The sequence below is a fragment of the Falco cherrug genome, chromosome 5, assembly GCF_023634085.1.
Source record: "Falco cherrug isolate bFalChe1 chromosome 5, bFalChe1.pri, whole genome shotgun sequence".
In the NCBI taxonomy this organism is placed as follows: domain Eukaryota; kingdom Metazoa; phylum Chordata; class Aves; order Falconiformes; family Falconidae; genus Falco; species Falco cherrug.
Genome location: NC_073701.1, coordinates 34947506 through 34972043, shown reverse-complemented (window position 1 = coordinate 34972043; position 24538 = coordinate 34947506). Strand labels below are relative to the sequence as shown.

The 24538-nt window shown below is 49.7% G+C and overlaps 2 protein-coding genes across 4 annotated transcripts; one reads left to right on the top strand and one right to left on the bottom strand.

Moving 5' to 3' along the window:
- The first annotated feature begins 634 nt into the window (after window positions 1–634).
- Window positions 635–11322, top strand: SLC16A8 (solute carrier family 16 member 8). Of its 2 annotated transcripts, none has more exons than XM_014286276.3 (5): window positions 635–1116; window positions 4155–4391; window positions 4896–5039; window positions 5600–6463; window positions 8749–11322. In XM_014286276.3, exons 2-5 carry the CDS (start codon window positions 4163–4165, stop codon window positions 9141–9143), a joined length of 1632 nt encoding a protein of 543 aa, XP_014141751.1. In that variant the 5' UTR covers window positions 635–1116; window positions 4155–4162; the 3' UTR covers window positions 9144–11322. The 2 variants fall into 2 exon arrangements, with proteins under 2 accessions (XP_014141751.1, XP_027671887.1); XM_027816086.2 differs by having other exon boundaries at window positions 4084–4391; window positions 8749–10419.
- A 352-nt stretch (window positions 11323–11674) lies between these two features.
- On the bottom strand, window positions 11675–22526 carry PICK1 (protein interacting with PRKCA 1). Of its 2 annotated transcripts, XM_055712083.1 has the most exons (13): window positions 22402–22526; window positions 21318–21409; window positions 20433–20544; window positions 19826–19954; window positions 19636–19702; window positions 18339–18428; window positions 17849–17902; window positions 17687–17749; window positions 17227–17360; window positions 16346–16438; window positions 15298–15348; window positions 13943–14087; window positions 11675–13683 (listed from the first exon to the last, which is right to left on the bottom strand). In XM_055712083.1, exons 2-13 carry the CDS (start codon window positions 21356–21358, stop codon window positions 13439–13441), a joined length of 1224 nt encoding a protein of 407 aa, XP_055568058.1. In that variant the 5' UTR covers window positions 21359–21409; window positions 22402–22526; the 3' UTR covers window positions 11675–13438. The 2 variants fall into 2 exon arrangements, with proteins under 2 accessions (XP_055568058.1, XP_055568059.1); XM_055712084.1 differs by lacking the exon at window positions 16346–16438.
- Between the last annotated feature and the right edge of the window lie 2012 nt (window positions 22527–24538).

Genomic DNA, 24538 nt, shown 5'->3' with positions numbered 1-24538 from the left:
CCCGAGCCTTTCCCTCCCCAAAACTCCACCTGGGGTGAGCCCTAGCCCCGTCCCTGGAAGTAAAATAGGTTCCCCCATGTGTGGCCAGAGACTGGCTCGTCTCCAGTGCCTCCCAGACCCCTTCTGGGTGGCAGCCACTTAGCGGGGTTGTTTCTGGTGGGTTGTTTCTTTTTTTGAGGGTGGGGGATGGGTGAGGTTAGTGATCTGCCAGGGGGTGGGCTGGATCCAGCACTTCAATCCATGGTTGCTGTCGATTCCTTGGGTGGCCCACCTTGCCTTTCTTCTCTGCTGGGCACATGCCCTGCAAAACCATGGCAGTGCTTCTCCATCCTTCTGGCTGGTGGCTGAGGAAGCAGTGTGGGGCTTTGAAAGCAGCCCTTTCCCCTATTTTGTCCTTTACCGAAGCATGGGCCCATGCCCTCATCCTGCACTGCCCCCCTCCCTGGCACCCTCCTTCCTGGCTGGGTCCATCACCAGCGCCTCCTGCCTCGGCCCCTCCAAATCTGCCCCCACCAGCCTGCACCATCCTGCTGGGGAAAGGCAAGGAGCTCCTGGGCAGCGGGATTACTGGGGGATTCGGGCCGCGGCAGGCAGCCACCTCCTCCCCATTGGCTGGAAAAGCCTCTTAAAAGTGGAGAAGTGCTTTCTGCCCGCTCAGCACCCACTGGTCTCTGCCGACCTGAAACCATAAGTGGCTGCTGACCCACATCCACACTGAGTGCCGTGGGGCACTACCTGCACCTGCAGGAAGCGAGGGGGTCCCCTGCACGGGGCATCCCCCCGGACTGGCCACGGGCAGCTTTGCTGGGCAACATTGGAGCTGAGGAAAGCAGGCTGAGAGGTGGATTAGCTCTGTTGTGAGGACATAGTTGCCTGGGAGGAAGGAGTGGAGCACGAGAGACCACTTGAGGGGTGCTGGATTCCTGCAGACATCACCCTGTGCCCAGCTGACGGTGTGCCCACCATGGAGCAAAGAGCCAGCAGGACCATCTAACCAGGTGCCCTCATCCAGACCTGGGAAGTGTCAGGCAGAGGGACAAGGGAACGCTGCTGACGGATCTTCTCAGCCCTTGGCAGTTCAGCCCGTTCTCAGGAGGTCGTCACTTCATTGTGCAGGTGAGTGGCACGGAGGGATGCTTGCATCCTGGCACCGGCTGCCGAAGAGACAGCTCGTTCCAGGCCTGCACTTGTTTAATTCTCTAATGAATGATTTCCCAGGGTTTTGTCTGTGGGCTGGGGAGGCTGGTGGCATGAATTGTGGCCCTTGCATTTAATAAACAAACCCCGCACCTCATCCAGGCTGTGTGGAGGGCAGTAGGAGCCATCCTAGCATTTTTGGGGACCCACCTGGATATAGCTTGCCTGGCACGGTGGGGCTGTGCTGGGCATCGCCAGCACTGGCTGCTCTGTGCTCTGTGTGTGTTCAGGGACTTGCAGCCACGGCTGATCCTACTGTGGCATTCACCCTCACAGCCGGGGCTGGTGACTTCTGGTGGCAGCACAAATCTTCTCCCGGCGCCCACCTGCAGAGGGCGCTGCAGCAGCGCCCGCTCCGGGCCCACCTGCCAGTGATGCACGGGGAAGGGCAGGTGCTCATGCTGATGAGCTTTTAGGTGCATGTGAACTTACACGTGGTATTTTCACCTGTGAATAAAGCTCCTTAACTGAGGAGAAAATAATAGCAAGCTGTAGAGTGTGCAAAGGCAAGGGCAGGGTGCATGGTGTGACCACTGTGTGCAGCCATGAGCAGAAGAAGTAGCATATGTGCCGCGGTGTTAGGAACAAGGCAGCTCTGAACTGCCTGGCTTAGAGCTGGCATAAATCTCCAGCAGAGCAGCACTGTGGCATATTGACCTTGGAGCATCTCTACAGCTGAGTTCCTCTGGTGCACCTCATCTTTTTCAGACAACATCTAGCTGCAGGCCAGGCTAAAACCCTTTCATGCCTTGCTATACAGTTCTGTAACACCGAGCAAGTCGCTCCTGCAGAGGTATCTATCTAGCTCCAAACTCAAACGGTACCGATGGATATTTGTCTAATGTTCTCTTCAAAATCAGAGTCACTGACAGGTGCTACAGAAATCTCTAAAGAGCATGCCACAGATGGACACATATTTTCTTGCTAGGAAGCTGGAGGGGAGGGGTGGGGAAGATGAATTGCAATGGTTTGATTGGTTCATTTCATTTGTGGTTCAGGACATGATCAAGGAGAGCAAGGCTGGGAAAAGGGCTTAGATAAAAAGGCTCAGAGTGTGTTTGGTGGCAGTCACTCTTACCTGAAGTCCTGTGGTTTTAGGAGCAAGGGTTCCCCTAGGGGGAGAAAGGAAGGATACCTCTGAGGGTGGCTGGTGAATCTTATCCCACCCTTCCCTCCACAGGTCAGCCTTGGCTTGGGCATGTGGCTAAAACCAACTGACCAAGACCATTTTGTGCCTCCTCATGTTGACGCACTGTAGGTGCAGGTGCCATGTCCCTTGCTGAGGGGTCTAGAACTGACCTAGTTGTCTTCCTGCAAGTCCCTTCTCCAGCATCCCCCAAACTGCAGTTTCAGACCCCTCTCAGAGCAATTTCCAGCCCTGTTTCCAGCCTTGGCTCTGCATGCTGAACCTCCTGCAGCCTGAGAAAGACCAGCCACTCTCCTTTTCTGCAAGATTCAGGGGTGTCATGGGGTAGGACCGCTTCTTGCCAGGCAAGGGCCTGTTACCTGGGCTCTGCCCCAGCTTGTACCATCCGTGCTTTTGCCTAAAGGATTTGCACTTGTTTAATGTGCAGAGTAACAGCAGCAATGGGAATCAGGTCCAGTCATCCCCATTGCTTGGGGGACACAAAGAAGAGGGACTTCCTTGAGAAATGCACCCAGATCCAAAACTCCCAGGTGCTAGCCCTATGTGTCCTGCCCACAGGACCTCGGCAGTCTCCAGCCAGTACGTGACTGCTGGCATTTCCCATGACTGCTGGCATTTCCCATGACTGCTGGTATTTCCCATGACTGCTGGTGCCAAGGGATGGGGACATTGCCACAATCCCGTCGTCCTTCAGCCAAGGGAGCTGGAGAGGAGACAGGCCCCACGTTGGCAGCAGAATGGTGATAGGGCAAACTGGACCTGACAAAGGCCACCTCAGGCATGGAAAATGGCCATCCTGCTTTCTAATGCCTTTCTGGTGCTACTTGGGAGCATCTATAATCAAAGTCCAGTGATGGTTTTGCATACAGGTTTGAAAATAAGCCCAGCTGACCAAGAAACTGAGGCTAATGGTGCTGGGAGGGGTATGTCAGAGACGTGGTGCCTAGGGGAGAAATAAGAAAAACATACCTACAGCAGCCAACTGGAGCAAAATTCCTGGGCAGCTTAAGGGTCCCAAGAGCGACTCACAAGACGTCCCCTCTAATTCCCTCCTTCTCCCCCCTTAGGCTTTGTTCTGGCCCCTCTGTGTAGGTACAGAGCCCTAATCTCTCTGGCATGCAGATAACCACCGGTTTGCTGTGCTCTCCCCCTTCACCCATTTCCCAAATCTGGCCCCTCACGGCGGGGAAGGGAGGGTGAGGGAGACGGCTGTGTACTGGGGCCTCCCAGAGGAAAGCACAGTGAGCTTAATAGATCTCCTGTCCCTCACTACTGGAGGCCTCTGTAGCAGGGCAGGTCCTGGAGGGCTCCCAGCTGCAGCAGGCCAAGGCAGGAAAGGCTCAAAGGAAGATCCTGGTAGCTGAAAGGGGTTCACATTGCTGACTCTCACCTCACACCAGCCTACAGGCAGGCTGGGTATGGAGCAAGCGAAGTGCTGCAGATCCTGATGCCCCACCACATCAGATGCAGCTCTCCAGTCTCAGCTGGGAGCTGTGACCCTGCTTGGCTGCATCTGACCAGGGGTTACGGAGCTGTGGGCTGCCCCAGGCTCAGGGGGTGATTCCCACCTCTGCCCAGCTGTGGCTTGACCTCACACCCTGAAGCAGTCCTGCCTTGCCTGGCAGAATGAAGGTGCAGCGAGGTGATGTGTTCCCTCAGTGAGGCTTGTGGAGATTGGATATGCTGGACGTGGAGAAAAACCTCATAGTAAACGTTTGCCTGCTCTGCTCTTCTTGCAGCACCTGGAGATTTCTCTCTCTCCCTCTCTCTCTGTTGCCCTACCTCCTTCCTGCCTGCCTTTCCCTCCCAGGCTAGACGATGGGGAGACCTGACCCAGAGGAAGGGCAGCTCCCAGCTGCTGTGAAGCCCCCAGATGGTGGCTGGGGCTGGATTGTGCTCTTCGGCTGTTTTGTGATCACTGGCTTCTCCTATGCCTTCCCAAAAGCCGTCAGTGTCTACTTCAAGGAGCTCATGAAAGATTTCCACGTGGGCTACAGTGATACAGCCTGGATCTCCTCCATCATGCTGGCCATGCTTTATGGGACAGGTGATGCTTGGACACACTTCCCCCTCCCTAACTTGTGCCTTCCCCATTCTGCTATGGGCCCAGACCATGTCCCCAGGGCTCTTCTCATGCTCACTGGTCTGGTCACGAACCAACATGCAGAATACAATCGTCCCACCACTTCCCTTCTAGAATTGTGCTGCATTTCATATCCTCGTTTCCTCTGCCCCGGGAGACCTCAGGGGTCACCCCACCTGCCTCTCAGACAGTTGACATGGGGTTTGCCCTCACTGCTGAAGTGCTGCCCCTATCACACCAAGCCCCTCTTGTTCTCAGGGAACAGGCAACTGAACAGGCAAAGCAGAGGCCTCCACACCACAGCCTCTCCCCCTTGGCCAGGCCAAACAGATGTATGTCTAAGCAGCCAAGTAGTGATTTCCACCATTAGTGTTTCATGTTCCCCAAGTGCATTGCTTGGCCTGACTGCCCCTTCCCAGTTGTCCTGTCTCCTGGTCTACCTATTCGGTCTCCTCTGCTTTCTTCCAGGACCAGTATGCAGCATCATGGTGAACCAGTTTGGTTGCCGGCCTGTGATGCTCATCGGTGGGCTGCTAGCTTCCTCTGGGATGATCCTGGCATCTTTTACAACTAATATCATTGAGCTTTATCTGACAGCTGGCGTGCTGACAGGTGAGAGCCCCAGAAGCTGGGGGGGGGGGATGGGAGATGGACTTACCTGGGGAAGAGTCAAGACCATGTTGTAGCTCCCTTTAGCATTGCCATATCTAGCATGATGCTAGGCATCAGGTCTCCCCTCACCTATTTGTACCTGCTCACAGGAGGCAAGTAGTCAGTGAGATGCATCTGCTGGACCTAAACAGGCAGGGCCTGTGGTTGAGGGGGGAGGGACAGAAGAAACATAAGTGATGCTCAGTGATCATGGTGACTGGGGTAGCACCAGTATATAGTGATAGGGGAGAAAGGGAAAGTTCCTGGTTAAGGCAGAGGTTGTATCTAAACATGGCCACAGTTACCTAATTCAAATACGTTTCAGGTAGACAGGCTGGTTTAGCCCATCTTCTCTGGGGGCAACCCACCATCACGAAGGAGCAGAGGCTTGTGGGGAATGCATGAATCCCATCACGGGACTTCAGGACTAGGAAAGTCTGAGGGGAGTTTTCAGTTCGTTGCAAACCATGTCTCATGTTCTTGCACTCCCTGTCTCCCTCCTGGCTCTCATCCCCACGTAGGTCTGGGCATGGCGCTGAACTTCCAGCCTTCCCTGATCATGCTGGGCACCTACTTTGACAAGCGTCGGCCTCTTGCCAATGGACTGGCTGCCGCTGGAAGCCCTGTCTTCCTTTCCTCCCTCTCTCCACTGGGGCAAGTGCTGCTGGAAAAGTTTGGTTGGCGAGGAGGGTTCCTTATCATGGGGGGCCTTCTGCTTAACTGCTGCACTTGTGGGGCAGTCATGAGACCCCTGGATATGGGCATGAAGCGGAAGATGGAGAAAGCTCAGGACAAATACGAAGCCAAGGAGATGCTGCCCATAGGAGGGAAATCAGAGGAGGGAATCAGCACAGCTGATGGAATCAAGAAAGCTAAAAAAGCCAAGAAGAAGCCCAAGAAAGGGAAGAAGCTTCTGGATTTTAGTATCTTTTCCAACCGAGGGTTTATCATTTATACCATTTCAAAGTTCATCCTGGTCTTGGGTCTCTTTGTGCCCCCCATATTGCTGGTCAACTACGCTAAGGACACAGGCGTACCAGACACAGAGGCTGCATTCTTGCTCTCCATCATTGGTTTCATAGACATCTTTGCTCGTCCAGCTTGTGGCATGGTGGCAGGGTTGAAGTGGGTCCGCCCTCACGTGGCATACCTGTTCAGCTTTGCTATGCTCTTCAATGGCTTGACAGACATCTGCAGTGCCAGGGCTAGCAATTACACAGGACTGGTCATCTTCTGCGTCTTTTTTGGCATCTCTTATGGCATGGTGGGTGCACTGCAGTTTGAGGTGCTGATGGCCATTGTTGGCTCCCAGAAGTTCTCCAGTGCCATTGGGCTGGTCCTACTTATCGAGGCTTTTGCTGTGCTCATCGGTCCACCCTCTGCAGGTAGGTACATTGCTGCAAAACACAGGTGATTTGTTTGGCTGCCATTCCACAGCATTGTGGGTACTGGGCATGGACATGGTACTTGAAGACAGACCCTACTTCTCAACTTTAAATTTCCTCTGGAAGCTGAGATCTGAGGTGAGAGCTTCCCGTCTCACTCCATGCACCACAATGCTCAATGTGAACAGGGGCAGAAGGTGGCAAGTGATACTTCTCCGTCTGCTTTGCTTGGCGACTTACGCAATGGCAGGCACACAGAGCTATCTAGAGTGGCATGACTTCCAGTATCCCTCAGCCCTGAGCAGCGGCACTTCCCTCTCTTTCATGCTGGGATCCAGGCCTCTGCCTTCACTGCCAATGTTGTGTAAAATCATGTTATGGGTAGGGTCAGGCACATGCCTGACCTTTGAGAGTCTTCAGTAGGACAAGGTGAGGGTCTTTCAAGTTCTCCTTGGTGTCCACGGCCTTTAGATTGGTGCTGTGAATAATGACCTCAATTTGTGTTGGCCCCAATCCCAAGGCACAGGCGTTTAGCTGTTGATGAAGTCAAAACAATTGGTAGACCCACCCGAGGCATTTGTTGTTACTTTTTTTTTAAGAGATTTAAACACTCACAGCTTCTCAGTCTAGCCTAGGCCACAGTCCCTGGTAAGTTCCACGCTCCACAAACAGGCTGTTGAATCGGGAGACCCTTTACCCATGAGGTTGGTGTAGATTACTGTTTAGTGTCTGATCAGGTCTGAGAAAGACAAATTATGCCAAGAGCTTATTTCCAAATGAAGTGCAGTTCCCCGCACATGCAATTTGCGAGGAAGGATCAGGGACAGACCATGGGCAAACCCCTGGGCAGGAATCACTCCATGGCTTCCTGCACTCCCTTCCTTCAGCTGCAACCTGTGGGCTAAAGCCCATCAGTGAAGACTTCTGTGTGAATGATCTTTTCCCCAGCACATACCACCAGTTACGAGCAAAACCCACCCTCAGCAACTCCACCCAGCTCTCAGGTAAAAACTGGTGGCCAAGAGAAGATCCTCTTGATGCTAACATCTTATAAGCTCTGGGGCAGTCAGGAGTCCCAGGCCAGGGAAGGTCAAGGAATATGTGTCTGGGAGGCAGCTGCAGAGACATCACAGGGGGCGAGGGGGATTTAACAGTGCCTTGCTCCAAGGAGCTGGCACACCATGGGTGGTGATGGGGGACAGCCCTCAGCCCTCCTGCTTCAGTTCAGCTGTGCCTTGGTACTGTCCGCGTGCACAATGGGAGGCAGGTGGTGCAGGGAGCCAAGTCATGGTTCCCACCTTCCCCTTAGGGGGAACCTGCTGCTGCAGTTCTCCTCTAGTTCAGGAAGCTTGAGTGTGCTGGCAAACCCAGTGGCTTGGGCTTGGGGGAGCAGTGCTTGGCTGGAAGAAGGGGGTTGAACAAAGTAGCTTTGTTTGGTGTAATCCTCCTGAGCTGCTTCCCGTTCCATGGGGCTGAGGGGGTTTGGCACAGGATAAACCACACACGCACGCGTGCATGCACATAGGCTCCTCACTCGCCTTCTGGCTTGGGTGAACAGGGGCACATTCACCTGGGGAGGAATTTACCACCCGGGAGGCACCTCAAGTGTGTCCTGGGGCTGGTTTCAGACCACGCACCATAGCACAGCAGGGACTGGGGGTCACATGTACAACCAGGAGCACGCAGGACCAGGATGAAGCCTCTGGTCACCATGGCTCCATCCTGATTGCAGCAGGGTGGCTGCTCAGGCTCCCCAGCACGAAGGACTGGTAACCCTCCCTCCATTGCCAGCCCTGGTGCATTCAGAAGATGCATTGAGATCTCTTTGGCAAAGAAATCACCAGGGGTGGGCCAGCCAAAGGGGTTTCTCTGCCAAAGAGATGTCTCTTCTCCCCCTCTGAATGTTTTCCTGACATGATAGCTTAAGAAATGGCAATGCCTCTCAAATTTTGTTTCTCTTCTGAGACTGGACAAGCCAAGTCCTCAGAGGCTTGTCTCACCTTGGCAAGATGGCCCACCATGATGTGAGACCACAACATCAGTGTGTCACAATTATTTAACCTTGCCCAAACAAGGGAAAACACCAACCCCATACCCTCACAGTACTTTCCTTGGTAGTACAGTGTGGCTTCTGCCCACTGTGATTTTTAGATGTTCAAGCTTCTTGCTCTTCTCTTTACAAGCAGGTCCTCAGCCACGTGCAGGTGCTGCCCACCTGCACTGGGCTGTCTGTGCAGGAACATACGGGCTGAAGCTAACTGTCTCATTTCTTCTCCAACCATCAGGTCGCTTGGTCGATGCCCTCAAGAACTACGAGGTGATCTTCTACCTGGCGGGCTCAGAGGTGGTGCTATCTGCTCTCTTCCTGGCCATGGCCACCTACTGCTGCCTGAATCGGGGGAAGAAGAAGGAACCTCCTCCAGAGAAGAACCTATCCAGGGCCGGCGGGAGTGACACTGAGGAAGCAGAGTCTGATGTGCAGGAAGCAGAGGAGCACAGCAGCAACAACCACCAGCTGTCCCACAGCACTGACAATGCCGTGGTGGTGGCCAGTGAGGAGGCCAACCATGTGGCTGAGGAGCAGAGTGGGGAGGGAGGTGGGTGTCCCGAGGGGGACGGGGAGGTGTCCGCACAAGATGGCTGCAACGCTGACCAGATGGTGGAGAGGGACAGTTTTTAGCCAAGGCAGAGGAACAAGGATGTATAAAACTGGCCTTGTTTGCATGCACCTCAGCATGGGATGGTAGGTGGGATATGGGGAAGGGAAGGCTGAGACAAAAGCAGATGTAAGAAGAGGGAGACGTATAAGAATAGCTCATCCTTATATATATATATCCACATACCTACCCAGTGATACAACTACTTGCATACAGCACCCATGCTGGTACAACACAGGCTCAGAGCCACCCAAACACCAAAAAGAAAAAAAGAAAAGACAAAAAAAAAATCTTCTTTTCCTACTTCCAAATCAGCCCTGGAGATGATGGTCTTTTGAAGAGGCCATCAAGGACTCTCCTTTTCCTTCTGCATTGTCACAATACAGAACACAAACAATTAGAGACTCTTTGTAATCAGATCCTGGTACGCTTTGGTCTGGTGTCAGTGTTTCCTCTGCCCCACCTCCACGGTCGGGGTAACGGCAGACTATCTGGCAGTAGGTTTAAGGTTGGTGTAATTCGTAGCTATCGTCTGGGTCACCTCCAGCTGCGGCCAGCATGGGGGTAGATGCTGCGGTCCCTAACGTACCTCCCTCAGGCACTGCCAGCTGGTGGGACGCCAGCTCTGACCACCTCCATCTGGTACATCTTTTGTAGGAAGTAAAGCTAGGGCAGTGACACGTGGTGCTGCTTTTCCAAGTGGGAAAGTGCTGGGTTAGAGGCTGCTGCTGAGATGCAAGAAGAAGACATCTAAGACAAATGGCATTAGGTGAGCAGCCACGAGACGGAGCCTTGCCGACAGGAATAGCAGCGAGCCAGCTTTAACTAGGCTGAAGTGAGTCCTGTTGACGTGTGAAGGGAACAACTTGGCCCCTATGGGGGTGGGGGTTCCAGGGCAGGTAAATAACTGTGTCCCAAGCAATCATCCACTCAGCAGGAATGGCACCAGATGCATGTGTGTTTTCCTTTTAAATAGAGAAAAACCCCTTATGTAAAGGAATCAGAGGTAAGGCAGAAGGACAAGCCACAGCGCCTGGGTGCCACTAACAAGGGTGTTGGAGCACGTGGTAAGGCAGGCATGACCCCCCTCACCCCCGCTGCAGTGGTGGATTTCTAGATTCAGAGAGGACAACCTTCCCTGGCATGCTTAAACCACCCCTAATCTGCTTTAGGACTGGATCTTTTATAAACACCCCTGGGCAAAGCCCTTCCGGTTTCCTGAACTGCTTCACCTCAGGGGCCCTGGGGGTAACCTGTGACTGTAGTGAGGGATCAAAAAACTAAGCAGAGGCTACAGGGGAGGGGGGCAGGGGGCAGCTCCTGGGGCCATCAAAATAGGTGTTTCATTTCAGACCAGACTAACTACAAATTAATGGGTAATGGCTGAAGTCTGCATGAGCCGTAAAGCCATTTAAACCCAAGCAGGGGAGTGGGGACACGAAGGACAGCGTTTCATTCCAGATGCTCCCAAGCAAAGAGCAGATTATAAGCAAAATAAAGCTGCTGAAGAATGTCAGTTTAAGAAGACGTAAGAACTGGAAATTGGAGGGGAGAAGGTAAACCCCATGGGGCTGTACCTTGTCACCACTGTTGTTAGTTTTGGTTGTGAACCAGTCACGGCAGTGACTTTGGGCTTTTTCCTATTCAAACCCACTTAGAAAGATCCCAAATCAGACTAAGCACCACAACAAACCCCAGATGCAAAGCTCTGGGAGAACGAGAAGCAGCAGGGAGGGTGATGGAGCCGTGCAGGTATTCATTCACTGCTCCTCAAGCTTGTTCTCCCCTCCCCACAAGGTGAGATCACCATTTCTGCCCTGCTTGACCAAGTAGCTCTGCAGCTCTCGCCAGCAAACCTCTGGCCCCCAGGCAGGGTTTTCCTTATTTACCAATACCCACTCCAAGAAGCAGCTCACATCTTCCCAGAAGTCCAAGGTCCACAGTATGAAAACAACTGCCTTTGTCAGCCAGGCAGGTCACTAGAACAGGGTCCCCTCTACTTCCTTGTCACCAGTCAACATCTCCCACCAAGCCTCCTGCTCTTATATCTTTTCACAAAAGGACATAAAAGCCCTTAGGTTACAAGACCTCGCTATAGATGGTGCTGTAAGATACTCAGACCTCTTCTCTCCCCCTCCACTGGTCAGGCTGCAAAAAACCTGGCACCGCTGCCTTCCACTTCCGTCGTTGGCTTTCAGGCAGGCTCCGCTGAAGCATTTTCTCTGTTCCTTTGGTACAACAAACAGCTCTGAAAGAGGATCAGGGACTTAAGCATCAGCTCAAGCTTGTGAGGCAACAGCTGAGCTGTGTGATGCTGGCCCTGGAGGGGTGCAAGGATGCCACTGGGCAGGACTGAGGCAATGGGAGGCTTGACAAGGCTGGTTTTTCCCTGGGAAGCCAAGATGCAGAGAAGCTGGTGTTAATGGAAGAGTGGCTTTGCTGCTGCATTTATACACTGCCTTCTCTGGAAACCTGTGCTGCAGTAACTACCGCTGCTTGGCACAGAGATTACCCATCAGCATGAGCAAGAACAAAAATGGCCAGCACATGACACTCATCTTTCCATCATTATATTTTAAGATTAAAACCAATGGAGGATGAGCAAACAAATCTCTGCAGAAAACCCACGAAGGAGAGGAAATGAAATGTCACATTTTTCTTTGTTAGAGACAACAGTCAGTACATCAGAGCCCATTTAAATCTTCCAGAGCAGCTTGACCATGGGTGGCTTTCTTCCAGGCACCCACAGAGATGACGAACCTCCAAAAACAAATCAAAGAAAACAGAACAAAACAAAACAAACATCTTGATCATAAATTAATGCCCTTTAACTTCACTCATGACCACTAAAATGTAATGACAGAGAAGTCAAAATCCTTGCCTCGAAGAAGCACACCACTCCTGGCAGTTGTGCTGACTGCTAAAAGAGAAAGGCCCGTCTGCATCTGGGATCAGCCCACAGGGATGGAGGGAGGAGAAGAGAAAAGGAAGGAGGAAAGAAGCAGCCTCACTTACCTTGGTTTTCTTTTCCCCCCTTCCCTCGTGCTGGGGAATGGGATGTTAGCTACTGCTTACAGCTGGCCCAGAGGCGGCACCAAATGGTTGTGCGGACAGTGGGGATGGCATGCTATTCACGCTTTGCACTAAAAAAAGTCTCTGTAGGCCTCTGCCTACAGGCTGCATCTTCCACTCCTCACAAGGCTTCCTGTCTCTCCCCTCTGGTTTAAGGATGGGATATCTCCTTTGTGGGTCTAAGGTGGCTCCTCCTGGCACCTGCACAAGGAAAAAGTGTGCAGGACTGGCTGCACAATCTCAAGAAACACACTTCGTTACTGTCCATTACAAGGTGCCATAAGAGAAGAGAACAACGGAAAGGAAATGTGTGCAGCTTTGCTGTTATTCCAGGAACCCATCTGCCTCAGACAAGTATGCTCACCTCAGCATCTCTGCTGAGTAGGGGGCTCCTTCCTGAGCCAGGTCCCCAGGGAAGGGCAAAGCAGTATCCTGCAGGATTCTAGCTCTGAGGTATAGCTATGGAGTGTGCAGACAGTGCCAGCTGTGCAGGAGCTCAGGGACTATGAAGAGGATGGCAGCCAGGGGAAGACACTTCATCGCTGCAGCAGCTCAGCATCTTAGGCAGCTACTTCCACCAGCCCCTGCTTTGAGGGGTTCCCCCAGCCCCTTGGATGGAGGCGGGGGTGATCACATCACATGTACCACCACCACTTCTAGGCATCAGTTCAGACGTGTATTTCTTAAAAACACTGGCGCAGAGAGCTGGGAGTGGTGGGAGTGTTCATCCTACAAAAGTTGTTCCTGCGTCCCATGAAGACAGATGGGAGAGACAGAGGAAGCTTGAAACAGGCCGGTGAATGGGAAGCTTGAAGATAGCGAGCAGTGGGGTGAAGAAAACAATGCTGGTGCTAACTCTTGCCCATAGCACAAGGGGAGGACAGAAGGGGGCATCTGCAGATGTTTAACTGGCTTCCATATGCCAGTGGGGAGTGGTGCACCCCACATGCTCAGCAGTGTCCCGGCTGCACAGAGTCATGTGGCGGTGCAGTAGGGGATTTTCCTCCCCGCACCTCAGTACTCAAGTTGGGCAGCAGAAGTGGGGAAAAAGGAATGTCCAGGCAAACAAGCAAGGGAAGACAGCGGAAAGCAGAGGTTGGTCCCAATCCAACCAGCTACCCCCACCCAAAGCAGAGGAGGAATCCCAGGCCAGACATACACAGAAATCATGGAGGATGAATCGCCATGTGAAATACATGTTTTCGTAACAGTCCACAAAGTCTTTCCTCTGGCCATGTGGGCACGCTCAGACACCATCAATGAGCTTTTCACCATTTGTGTCCTCCTTCCCGCTACCCTCTCTCTTGCTTCCTCCTTCTTCTTCTTCCGCCCCATCTGTGTACGTGTCCTTCTGCCCATAGTTGAGAGTAGTGCGGGCAAGGTCCACCTCAATGGGAAAGACGTCCGCATCTCGGAGCACGGCATAGCAGTCGTCGTAGTACTTGGACATTGTGGAGACAAAACGCTGGAGCTGGAACACGATGTCCTGCACTGTAGCACAGACATGTTGGGAACAAATCAGGTGAAACCCCCTTCCTGAACAGCACAAAGGCTGCGATCAAGCCTCCCTCGCCAGCGTTAGATATAGTCTCCTACACATTCATTCCTTGTGGCTCCGAGAGCTGATGTCTCAGGCACAGCCACAAAAGACTTCTTCAGCAAAGACTTCTGAGCTGAGATGAAGGAGTATGCAGGTCAAAGCCATGTCTGCCTGACCCCTTCAGGTGCTGGACACAGCAGTGGTACTCACCGTGTTTCTGGTCCAGGAGCTCTATTTTCTCTAGCACATCCTTCCTCATCTTGGCAAAGCGTGTTCGAGCCTCCTGCCGGCAACGCAGGATAAGGCGGTATTCATAGTTCCCAGTGCTGACACGGTAGAGGGGTTCACCCAGAGCCTGCCATGGTAAAGAAAAGCATCACTACTACGCAAAGACAAAAGGACAGGCACCTTTCAACCCAGCACGGAGAAGTGGCATGGCTTCTTATCTGAACTATTAAGACAGGCACTATGAACAAACAAGTCTAGGGTGTGAGGAATATATTAATTTATATCAATCACACGAAAAATTCTGCCCTCCTCTGCAAGCTCTGCCCTGTACGCATTGCATAACATACTATACATACATATACGTGACATACACAGGGACCACTGTGGGATCTACAGTCATCCAGACATAACACTGGAAACCAGGACGGAGGGACCTATACATTGTCCCACAAAATAGTTTTGAGAGAAAAGGGTTAGGTCTGTCAGCAAAACAGCGTTCTTTTCTTGCTCCTACAAACATAATGTACATAAAACCCCACGTTACAGACTATGGCTCGGTAATGCATGCTGCATGTGCCAAAACTCAAAGATGTTCCTCTGCTGGGCAAGACTGGGTTTCTTTCCTTCACATTTAGAAGGAAAGATATAATTAAATGTTGTGTCAGGAAAATTTTATTCCTTCCTGGCATTGGGAACTAGGCATTCCAAAAAAATCAGATCCCTGCTCTGAGATCAACACCTAGGGTAAAACAAGATCTTACTTTTACGCAGGGAAACTGGGCATGTCAGGGACACCTTTAGCTATCTTAAACAGAGCTGTTAAGCATTACAGTCATAAAAGTCTAAACCCTAAAATTCCTATTGTTAACAGAGATCCTTTAATCAGTTTTCTTCAACTACAAATGCAGCTTTCACAAGCGTTTTGCTAGAGAGAAGCTAACCCTCCGTTTCTCAGAAAAAGCCCAGAATTAATGATAAGCTGTACACAAATGGAATCTGTGAAGATAACACCTTAATCCTCCTTACACAAGCTAATAGTACTTAAACACGGAGACAGGCAACCACCGAGCAAACAAGCTGCAGAGGAGACGTCTGGTCCCTCTACTATTCTGCAGCACTAGCGATTCATGACAGTTATTTGCAGTGTTTCCCAGGCAGCATTTAAGGCTCTCCAGTTTCTAATACATTAAGAACAAATGCGTGTAATTCTTAGGATGCATTCACCAGTTTCGGTGCACACAGGCACAGGAGAACTCTCGCAATTATAAGGTAGTGTGCATAAGGAAGCGGCAGAAACAAGAGTATGCAGTTGCAGTTGCCATAGTACTGGTACTCACAATGCAGCTGTACTCTTCATCATCCATCTCTTTGACTTTCAGGCAGTAAGACTTTGCAGATTTTAAAATTAAGGAGAAAAAAAAAGGCAAAACAAGAAGGAAATATTAAGAATTAGAAGCAATTCCATCATCATCTGCAGGCATAAGAGCTGTACCATTTCAAGCCTTCCTTCAATGCTGCAGCTAGGGACACTGGGGAAAGCACAGTGGGATCACAGTATATTAAACACCTCAGTGGAAATAAAATCTATTTAGAGAAAGATGGGAAGAGAAAACAGTGGGGGAGAGCGAAGGCACTTAATATTTATATTACAGTAGCAAATAGTTTAGATAAGTATAACCTAGTAAGAGAAAAATCCCGTGTTCATCTACTGTTTAGGAAAACAGTATTAGAGAAGTATGAGGAAAAAACAAATAAAGAGGAAAAAAAAAAGCTGAATTGTGGGAAGGACTGATGTGGGAAGACATGCTGCTGTATTCACTGGCCTTAGGGCTGCAGCTTCAAATACTCCTCTCAACTGGTAAAAGGAAATAGAACAGATGCACTTAATGACTCTACTGTCTTTGGGTGTAGAAAACAAGGTGTCAGTGGAATGGAGGAGGGGAAAAAAAAAAGGCACGGTCTAAATGAAAAATATGTCTTGACAGTTGTTTACTTTGGCTGAAGAAAGACTATCCAAAACTACCTGGAAAACACAGACTAGAGAGCTATTTAGGGGAGTTCAAAAGCATAAGTTGCACAGGAACTCTACAAATAAATTAGGAAATTAATTCAGTCGTGTAGAAAGTAAGTCACCTGAACTCTGGGAGATCTTTCTTACCAGTGTGAACCATTAGGTTAAAAGCAGGTGTCTGAATCTGAGTAATCTGGCAGCAGACAAAGAATTGGAAAAAATGATGCATTCTCGCAAGGACTCTGGAAGGATGAGTATGTGATCATACAGGCTATATGTGACTTTCAGGCTATGGCTCTGTGAAACTTAATTTCAACCACCAGTGAGGGAAGAAAAAAAAAGCAAAAAAAAAAAGCAAGCAGCTCGCAGCTCACCAAATATTCAAACTTGACATCCAGGTATTTTTTGATAGTCAGCCTTGTGTCAGGAATGGCTTTATTAAGATACGTATTCAAGTCAGTAAGCATCTGCAAGGGAAACATGCTGTTGCTGAATGTAAAAAACCAAAAAGCATGACTACAGTTCATCAAGTGCAACTTTCTAACCAGCACAGGTCATAAGACTGCCTCGAGTTAACTCTTTTTTGAGCTAGAGCATATCTGAAAGAAAATCTCTGATCTTGACTCAGAATTGCAATGGTTAGAGCATCCAATACTGTCACAGGCAAGTGGTTCCAGTGTTAGAAATGCATGCCTCCCTTCTAATCTGAATTTATCTCCTTTTGACTCATTTAATCTCATTTTCAATTGGTCCTGGAAAGCACTCTCCCTCATTCAAAGGCCCACTACCCAAAGCTGTCCATCCAACGTGGCACTGAAAGTGGTGTCCCAGTCAACATTTAAACCTCTCTTTGCTAAACTAAGTGGACAGACCCCCTGGAGACTTTCACTCAAATATATTGATTCAAATCCTTGAATTGTTCCTGAACTGCTTACTTAAACTCTTTTTAAATTTAGTTGATATCTTTAAATTATGGGTACCAATATCAGGAAAAGGGCTCTAGGGACTCCGCTGATCAAGCTATCCCCTCATCCACAAAAGAAAAGGAGAGGGATACACTCATGCACAAAAGTCAAAGGGACAAGATTGATATATTCGCTACATTACCTCTTAGGTTCCTTATGAAGAAAGAAGGAAAGCAAAGAGTTTTTCCCACAATGAATGATCTTTAAGACCACACCTCCAAAGACAGGCTTCTGTCTTTCTAGATTCCCCTCTTCTCCAGACCACTTACTTCTATGCTTAAATTCATTACCGGCTTAATTGTTTTCAGAAGGTGAATCCCAAACTTCTCAATATTGCGATGGGCATCAGCAAATTTCACAAAGGCTTCACTGGCAGCTGGTTGAGGCTCCCGTACACCAATGACAGAGAAAACGTCTCCAAATGCTGGATGAGGGTAATAAATACAGACAGATGAAAGAAGAGGTTGACCCTGGAGTTGACCCCTTCCCATAACCTTGCAATTAGCTGGGGAATGATGCTATATATTCCTTAAAGACCAGAGGCTGGCAGGGTGTTTTTTCAATGTCTCGTGTGAAAGACAGGACCTGTGTTAGCACCGTAACTGGCAATGCCAGGAAAGCAGCCCTTCCCAGCTCATTTCTGCAACACTTAACTTTCTTTGAGTGAGAGAACCATGCATTTAAGTACTGACTAGAACTCCTGAAACTGGAGGTCAAAGATTTCTGCTCCCTTCACTCAAGATTCTTTACCTCTGTGTGTCTGAGATAGCTCAAAGAAAGCCCTGAGAAGACTCTTGGTGTGCTCTGTCAAGCCTGTGATGGAAGCCAGAAAAAACGTTTAAGTAATTTCATTGAAACATAATGGAGGCATCCTGCTCTCCCATTTGGTGTCTGATGGAAGACACGTTTTACCTTTGTATAACTCTGCAGTCCTCTCCAGCTCCTCTAATCTCTTCACTAGTCCATCTAAGTGGAAACAAGAATCAGAATACAGAATTACAACAGTCAAATCCAGGATGTGGTTAAGACCTGATCAGCCAGAAAAACACCACTTTCTTATCTTTGGTTCAAAACTCCCTCGTCTCTTAATGCCTGTCCCCTGGCCCAACATGGGAAGCTTTTAAAAAACAACTGCAAACTTACTTTACAGTGTGGGGTCATCACCTATTGGCATCCACTAAGTGGGTCCCCACTTTAAATTGATTTGACTTTAATTAACATTTAAATGGCCCCAGCGACTGGATATATCACTCAGGAAGGGCAGAGGCAATCACAACAGCGAGCACAGCAAAAGGAAAGAATTACGATGGAATAAGTGGAACATGCAAATAACAATAAAAAGTAGGTAAGCACAAAAGGGTAAGTGTTCCCTTAAGAAAATGTCCTCCTGGACAACACTTACCATTGCAAAGTATGGCCCGGCTTAATCCCAGGGCATCCGCTGTCCCTGAGCTCATGTTCTCTACCAGTCGATGCTTTACCTTCTTTAATACTAAAGGCCAAAAGAGAGTTGCAAACCAGGATCAGTATCATTTCTATGGGCCTGATAGCATACTTCACTAGTTTCTCAGGCATTGAATAAATTGAACTTAACTCACTTTTGAGGTAGCAGGCAGAAAAAGAATAGCATAGAAACTAGATGTTTGGTCCAGCTGTGCATAACACATCCTCTATCTTGCCTATCTGTTCTGCTCTCACATCCTATATACTTCAATCACCAGAGCTCCAGCACTTCTTTTGGAAGACTATTCCGATCAATCACTTTGCTATAAGCTACCTATCACGATATTTGGAACTAAACTTTGCTTATGCTACTTGCTATATTACTGCAAATGAAGTCAGGAGATGAGGCTGAAAGCAAGACAAATAGTATTTAATGCTCAAACTTATCCCTTTGCTTACTTTTACGTTTTGAATCTTAGTTAAACCCTTTTGTCACCCCTTGGTGGAATTAATTTCTGTCTTTGGTGGTCATACCCTGCAAATAACTAGACACAGTTATACCCTCTTTAGAATTAGATGACCCAGCTACATGTATTTAGGGGCAACCTTGCAGGGGTGCCAAGTGCCCGCAGTTCCCAATAACTCAGCTGAAGCCACAGTGTTCAGCATCTCTGGAAAATACCATATTCTCACCACACCTCTGTTTCCCCAGAAATCCATCTCACTCTTCATGATTTTCCTGAACCCCTGTCAATTCATTAGAACTTTAATCACCATGAAAATAAATGAAAGGAAAAAGAATATACAGATTTTTTACAAAAGTGAGAAAGGTAGACCATATAAAGGTAGACAGGCATTTCATCACTGTTCTCCAAGCTGAGAAACTGCAACCAGTGTTTTTCAATAGATGCATTTCTGTGTACAGCTAAAAATCTCAAAGGTCAGCATAACTTACATGTATTAAAAATAAATAAATTACATTATTATCTAGTTGAGTTTCATCATCCATGTTAAACACAGTGCAAGAAAACAAGCCTCCCGCAACAACAGTCAAGCCGCAATTTAACTTTTAAAATTATTTCAAGAAGTCAGGGAAGTTATCTTTTAAACCTGCAATTCTCTTTGACAGTATCCATTTGAAAATGACTGAGTTAAGAGGAAGAACAGAACCAAAATTTTACTTCGGTTTTGCAGGGACCAGTCTTTCATCCCTCCACGTCATTTTAACACTCTAGGGAAAAAGAAACCAGTCTTACCAATATCCAAAGACTTGCCCTGCTTTGGGTCGGCCTGAAGCTTGTTGTAGTGTATCGTCACTTCTCCCTGTAGAAAGAGCAAACCCAAAACTGCTGTGCTGGAAGCAAGTAGCAGTGGCTTCCTTTACCAATGGACAATAAACCATTAACTATGACCCAGAAGCTCCAGTGGCCCCCTCCTACCTCTCACCTTTACCATCTGTATCATCTTGGCCACCTCCACCTTGGTCTTCCCTTTCACGGACTTCCCATTCACTCCTGTGATTTCATCACCAGCTGCTACGGTGCCATCTAAGGCTGCTGGAGTGTTATCAAATACCTAGCAGAAAGGAGAAAGAGCACAAGTAGTGTGGAATCAAGAGGAAGAGAAAGGTTAACACAGGGCTGAAGAACAAAATACAGACAATTATATTCCTCTTATTTAACTCAGTTGTATTTTGTTCACAGTGAAGCTGCAGTTTTTCCCCTTTCCTAACTAAGAGGTGGGCTGATCATCTTGCTCTCTCAGGAAGTTCTTGCCTCCAGGACGTACCTCCCCAGTGAGAGGATTTCTTGATGTTGAGAATGTCCCTGTGAATTCTAACATGCTCTCCAAGGAGAAGGATAGTTTCAGAAGTCTTAATTTAACTCTTCCACACCATTAGGTACTAGGGTGAGGAAATCTTATTCACTGGTAAGTGAGATGATGTCTCCCACTTTGAGGAAAAAAAAATAGCATAGGGACTCTCCATGCTTTCCATCTCCCAAGCCAACACTGTTTTATCAAGATGTTTTATTCTTCCTCCCTGAGTGCAGACCTGGACAATGTAGAGACAGGGGCAGTACTGGGCTCCTCCCCCAATGCTGATCCCAATCAGGTTCTGGGAATCCTTCTTCAGAGTCACTGTCCCAGGTACAGTGGGGATCCCCCTAGAATGAGAAAGGGGGAATGAATAACTGAACATGGATGGCAGAGCCGCACGTGTATGAAACAACTGCAGTGTCTGAGTTGATACAAACTGAAAACACGATGGGCACTCCACATTTGAATTCATCGCATTATCACCACCATAGAGTCTATCAGCACAGGCCAGCAGAAAGACCTTCTGGGCTATCTTTTTCGAGACTGCATACACAGATCAGAAGTGGGAGAGACACCCTCACTCACGGCACTGAGTGAGACACCGAGGAAATGCTATCATGTTTTAGAGATTTAATCTGCTTAGTGCTGGAGTGAGAGGACAAGTTGCACAGCATAAATGAGATGCAAGACAAGTGCTCCATGTTAAATTAGTTGTTAATCTCATCAAAGCTTTTACTTCTCAGGAAATACCAGTGTCCTCCTCCTTACAGACCTAAGGAGTCCTGAGTTTCTCTCCATTTCTTGCCTCATTATCTTTCCTCCATTATAAATATTTTTCTCTCTGGCTAAGGTCAGTAATTTACAGAAGATCTGTCAGCACTGCTTTGCAATCAGAAATGCAGGGTAGTCATTGCAGAGCAACAGAAAGCATTCTCCTTTGCTCACCAGTGCATCAATGCCCCATCCCCATCCCCCATAGGGAGCAAGAAATCAGAACTGAACTGACTCTTCAGCACACAGTGACAGCAGCAGGCAAATTTATCCACTCCCATGAGGTCTTGGCTGCAAAGATTATTTCTGTTGTTGGCAAAAACCAGGGAAAACCAAGCAAAAAACTTACAGCTTATCTTCCTCAATATCATAGTCCAAATCCGCAAACATTGTTTTGGTTAAATGGAGCCTGTTTGTCTGAAACGGCTTATTCCAAACTCCCTGGGAAGAAAGAACAGAATAAACCCCAATAAACCAATGATCTCAACAGAAAACTGCAAAGAATCAACCTGTCACACTTGTTGATCTCCTTTTTTTTTTCTTTTTTTCTTTTTTTCCCCTAACATCACATCCTGGTCTCTGTTCTTTTATCAAAGATGAAAAACATGTCAAGTGTTTCTGATTCTTTGCTCTGAATGAGACAGGAGAAAGTCCTTGAGTTTGAATGCTGTAGGTTTCAAAACCCACATATGTGCAGCATTTCCAAAACGGAACAAAAAGTCGTCCCTTCTGGAAGCTGTTTCTTCACATGCTCAACCGGCACCACGGCTGCTAAAGATATTTACAGTTTTATCCCCTACATCTGTTAAACATGTCAATTTAGTTCTTGACTTCATAGCAAGTCATGTCACATTTTGACATCCATTTCCTATCTCAGGAGGCTACGCAAAGCTTTTTGCAACTCATTTTCCCAAAAAGCCTCATTATTTCCCCACACACGAGCCCCCCATTCTGTTTCCTATTTAATTTTGGACAGTAATTAGCAGACACGTCTTGTTTCGCTCGTCCTTTGGCAGCACCCAAGGCACGGTGGGTGATGTGGCCCGACCCCACCAGCCGCCACCAGGCTTCGCCGACAGCTGGCCACGCTGCATCCCGCCTGGCGGCGGCCTCGCACATCGGACACAGCCCTTCGCCGCTGCCTGCTGCGTGGCCCCCACCCCCGCCCTCCCGCCGGGCTGCACCCCAGGGCCCGCGGGGCGAGGGCCCGCCACGGGCGGCGGGGCGCTGGGCCCTGGCGGCGGGCTCTGCCCGAGGCCTCAACCCCAGCCCCGGGGGGAACCGGGCGCCGGCCCGGCGGTTTGAGGAGGGGTCGCCCTGGCAGGGCGCGGTGCTGGCGGAGGACGACACCCAGCCCCTGCCCTCACAGAAACCGTCGCCGGGGCAGCCGCGGGGGGGCGGCCCTGGGGGGCGGGGGGTGTCCCGTGGCTCACCGGAAGTGGCCGCCTGGCGCGCGGCCCCCGCCGCCACCTGCCTCCCGGCGCTGTCAACCCGCCGACACGTCACCGCCGGGGCCAGCCCGGAAGCACCCGAGCGGCCGGCGGAGCCCCGCCCCCTCCGCTCGCGCCGTGCGTTGCCATGAGGACGGCGACCCGCGGGGCGGGGCCAGCTCGCTCCCGCCGCCATCTTGAGAGAGGCGAGGCGTGGCCGTAGTGCCGGTGCCGGCGCCCTGGCCCCAGCCCGGCTCTCGGGCTCCCCCGCGGTGGGGGGGCGGGGGCTCACCTTGGCCTCAGCGGAAGGGAAGGGGCCATCCTCCCTCCGGCCAGGCAGGCCCCTCCGGTGCGGCGGAGTGCTGCTCTTGGGAGTAAAGCGCCCTTCGGGTGCGTGGTGTATCCCGGCCCCGCCCGCCCCGAGGCCTTCGGGCCCCTCCGGCCACCGCAGCGTGCGGAGAGGGAGGGCTGGGCAGCCTGTTGGGGCCGGGCCTGCAGCCTCCAGCCCCAGGTTTTGGGTTACATCCGATTCCAGGTTCCCGAGGCACCCCAGTCACCGCGGCGCCGGCAGACGGAGCCTTTGAGCTCCCTAAGTCGCAGAAGGGGAGCTGCAGTGGTGGCAGGCGCTGAAGAAGAGGATGGGAACTGCTAAGTTGAACAGGCGTCATGGCACAGCATGAAACAGCAGCACCGTTGCTTGTCCCGCTGTTATTAATGGACCACGATGAACTATTGGCCATTCATTCACCAGGAAGGGCACCCAAAGTGTGCCCACAGCAAGGAAAAGGCCCTGTTGCACTTGTTGCTTGGAAAAATACAGAGCTGTTACCCATGGAAAGTGATGTACCCTACACGAATACACCCAGCACCAGCCTCCCACAGAAAGGAGCGTTTCAGAAAAACTTCTGTGAATGTGAACACACCCTGGACTGATGATTCAGATGACAGCAGGGACACAAAGAGCTTTGAAAGTGGTTGGTACAATTGCCCCTACTGCTGGCAGGCCAGCAGCAACCTGTGGAAGCAGTGATTTGGAAGCTGATCAGCACAGCTGTATGCAAAACTACTGTGCTGCCATGTGTATGGCAGGATCGCCAAGCTTCTGCACGTTTTTTCTCCTCTGTGATATGTGTGTGGGGGTAGTGGTTAGGTGTTCAAATTAATTTTCTGCCTCCATCAAGATAGTACCATCACTGGGAAAGTGCTTTGATTTCCCAGAAGAATGTGGTCACCTGTTGCATTATGTGTCATCTCTTCTAGCTGCTGCTGTCTTCTGAGCAATTACCAGCCTGCCAAACCTGCCTTACTGATGCAGATTAAAAAAAAATAAAATTCACTCTTTGAACTGAATACTTCTCCGTAACCAGGAACAAGGACTGGCCGATGACAATGACCTCTCTTCCTGGCTGTGAGAGTGGTTAGTGTTTGCAGTGTGCAGCTATGAACCTCTTGACTGCATACATCAAAACATCAGCTGAAGCCACCCACAGTGCTGGAGTACAAGGGCAAGAGTGTGTTGTTAATAATCACTTTGAAGTCCTAGGTCTAGGGGATGATTTATTTATGAAGGGAAGTTGAATAAAAAATGCAGTCCTTCAGGTATAAGCTCTCTGAAGAGAAGACTGATATCCTGACTGTGGATGCTAACAGGAATTTTACATCAGTGAAACACCAGAATTGATGAGCCAGGCCCTGATCTCTGCCTGTGAGGAGCTTGCTGTGGCTCAGCAGTTCAATGGCACTTCACTGCAGCTGAGGATGATACAGAGAAGGCAGAGCCAGCAAAAGGCAAGAGGCAAGGGTTACAAGTTGCAGCATGGAATTCCAGTGCAATGAAAGGGGGAAAAAATCCACTGTGAGGGTGGATAAGCACTGTTATGGCAGCCCAGAGAGGTGGTGGAATATCTACCCCTAGAGACAGTGAAAATTTTACTGGACAGATTCTGCAATCCTGAGGTCCCGAGAGAGACTCTGCAACATTTGGAAATGTTTTTGCGTGTAATTCTTTTTCAAATTCTTGGATCAAAACAACTGTCTGTAACTTTCTTCTTCTTAGAATACTTTGAAATGCATTAAAACAAAAAAAACCCATCTGTCCTCCTCAGAGCTAGTAGCTTTGCTATTGACAGCTAGGGGTTGA

Bases quoted from the DNA above. Each gene is read 5' to 3' on its own strand.
- SLC16A8 (XM_014286276.3), top strand. From the start codon at position 4,163: ATGGGGAGACCTGACCCAGAGGAAGGGCAGCTCCCAGCTGCTGTGAAG. The intron at 4,392-4,895 runs GTGATGCTTGGA...GCTTTCTTCCAG, and splicing joins GGCCATGCTTTATGGGACAG to GACCAGTATGCAGCATCATG. The intron at 6,464-8,748 runs GTAGGTACATTG...TCCAACCATCAG, and splicing joins CATCGGTCCACCCTCTGCAG to GTCGCTTGGTCGATGCCCTC.
- PICK1 (XM_055712083.1), bottom strand. From the start codon at position 21,358: ATGTTTGCGGATTTGGACTATGATATTGAGGAAGATAAGCT. The intron at 20,545-21,317 runs GTAAGTTTTTTG...TTCTCATTCTAG, and splicing joins GATATTGAGGAAGATAAGCT to GGGGATCCCCACTGTACCTG. The intron at 15,349-16,345 runs GTGAGCTGCGAG...AAATCTGCAAAG, and splicing joins ATGTCAAGTTTGAATATTTG to TCTTACTGCCTGAAAGTCAA.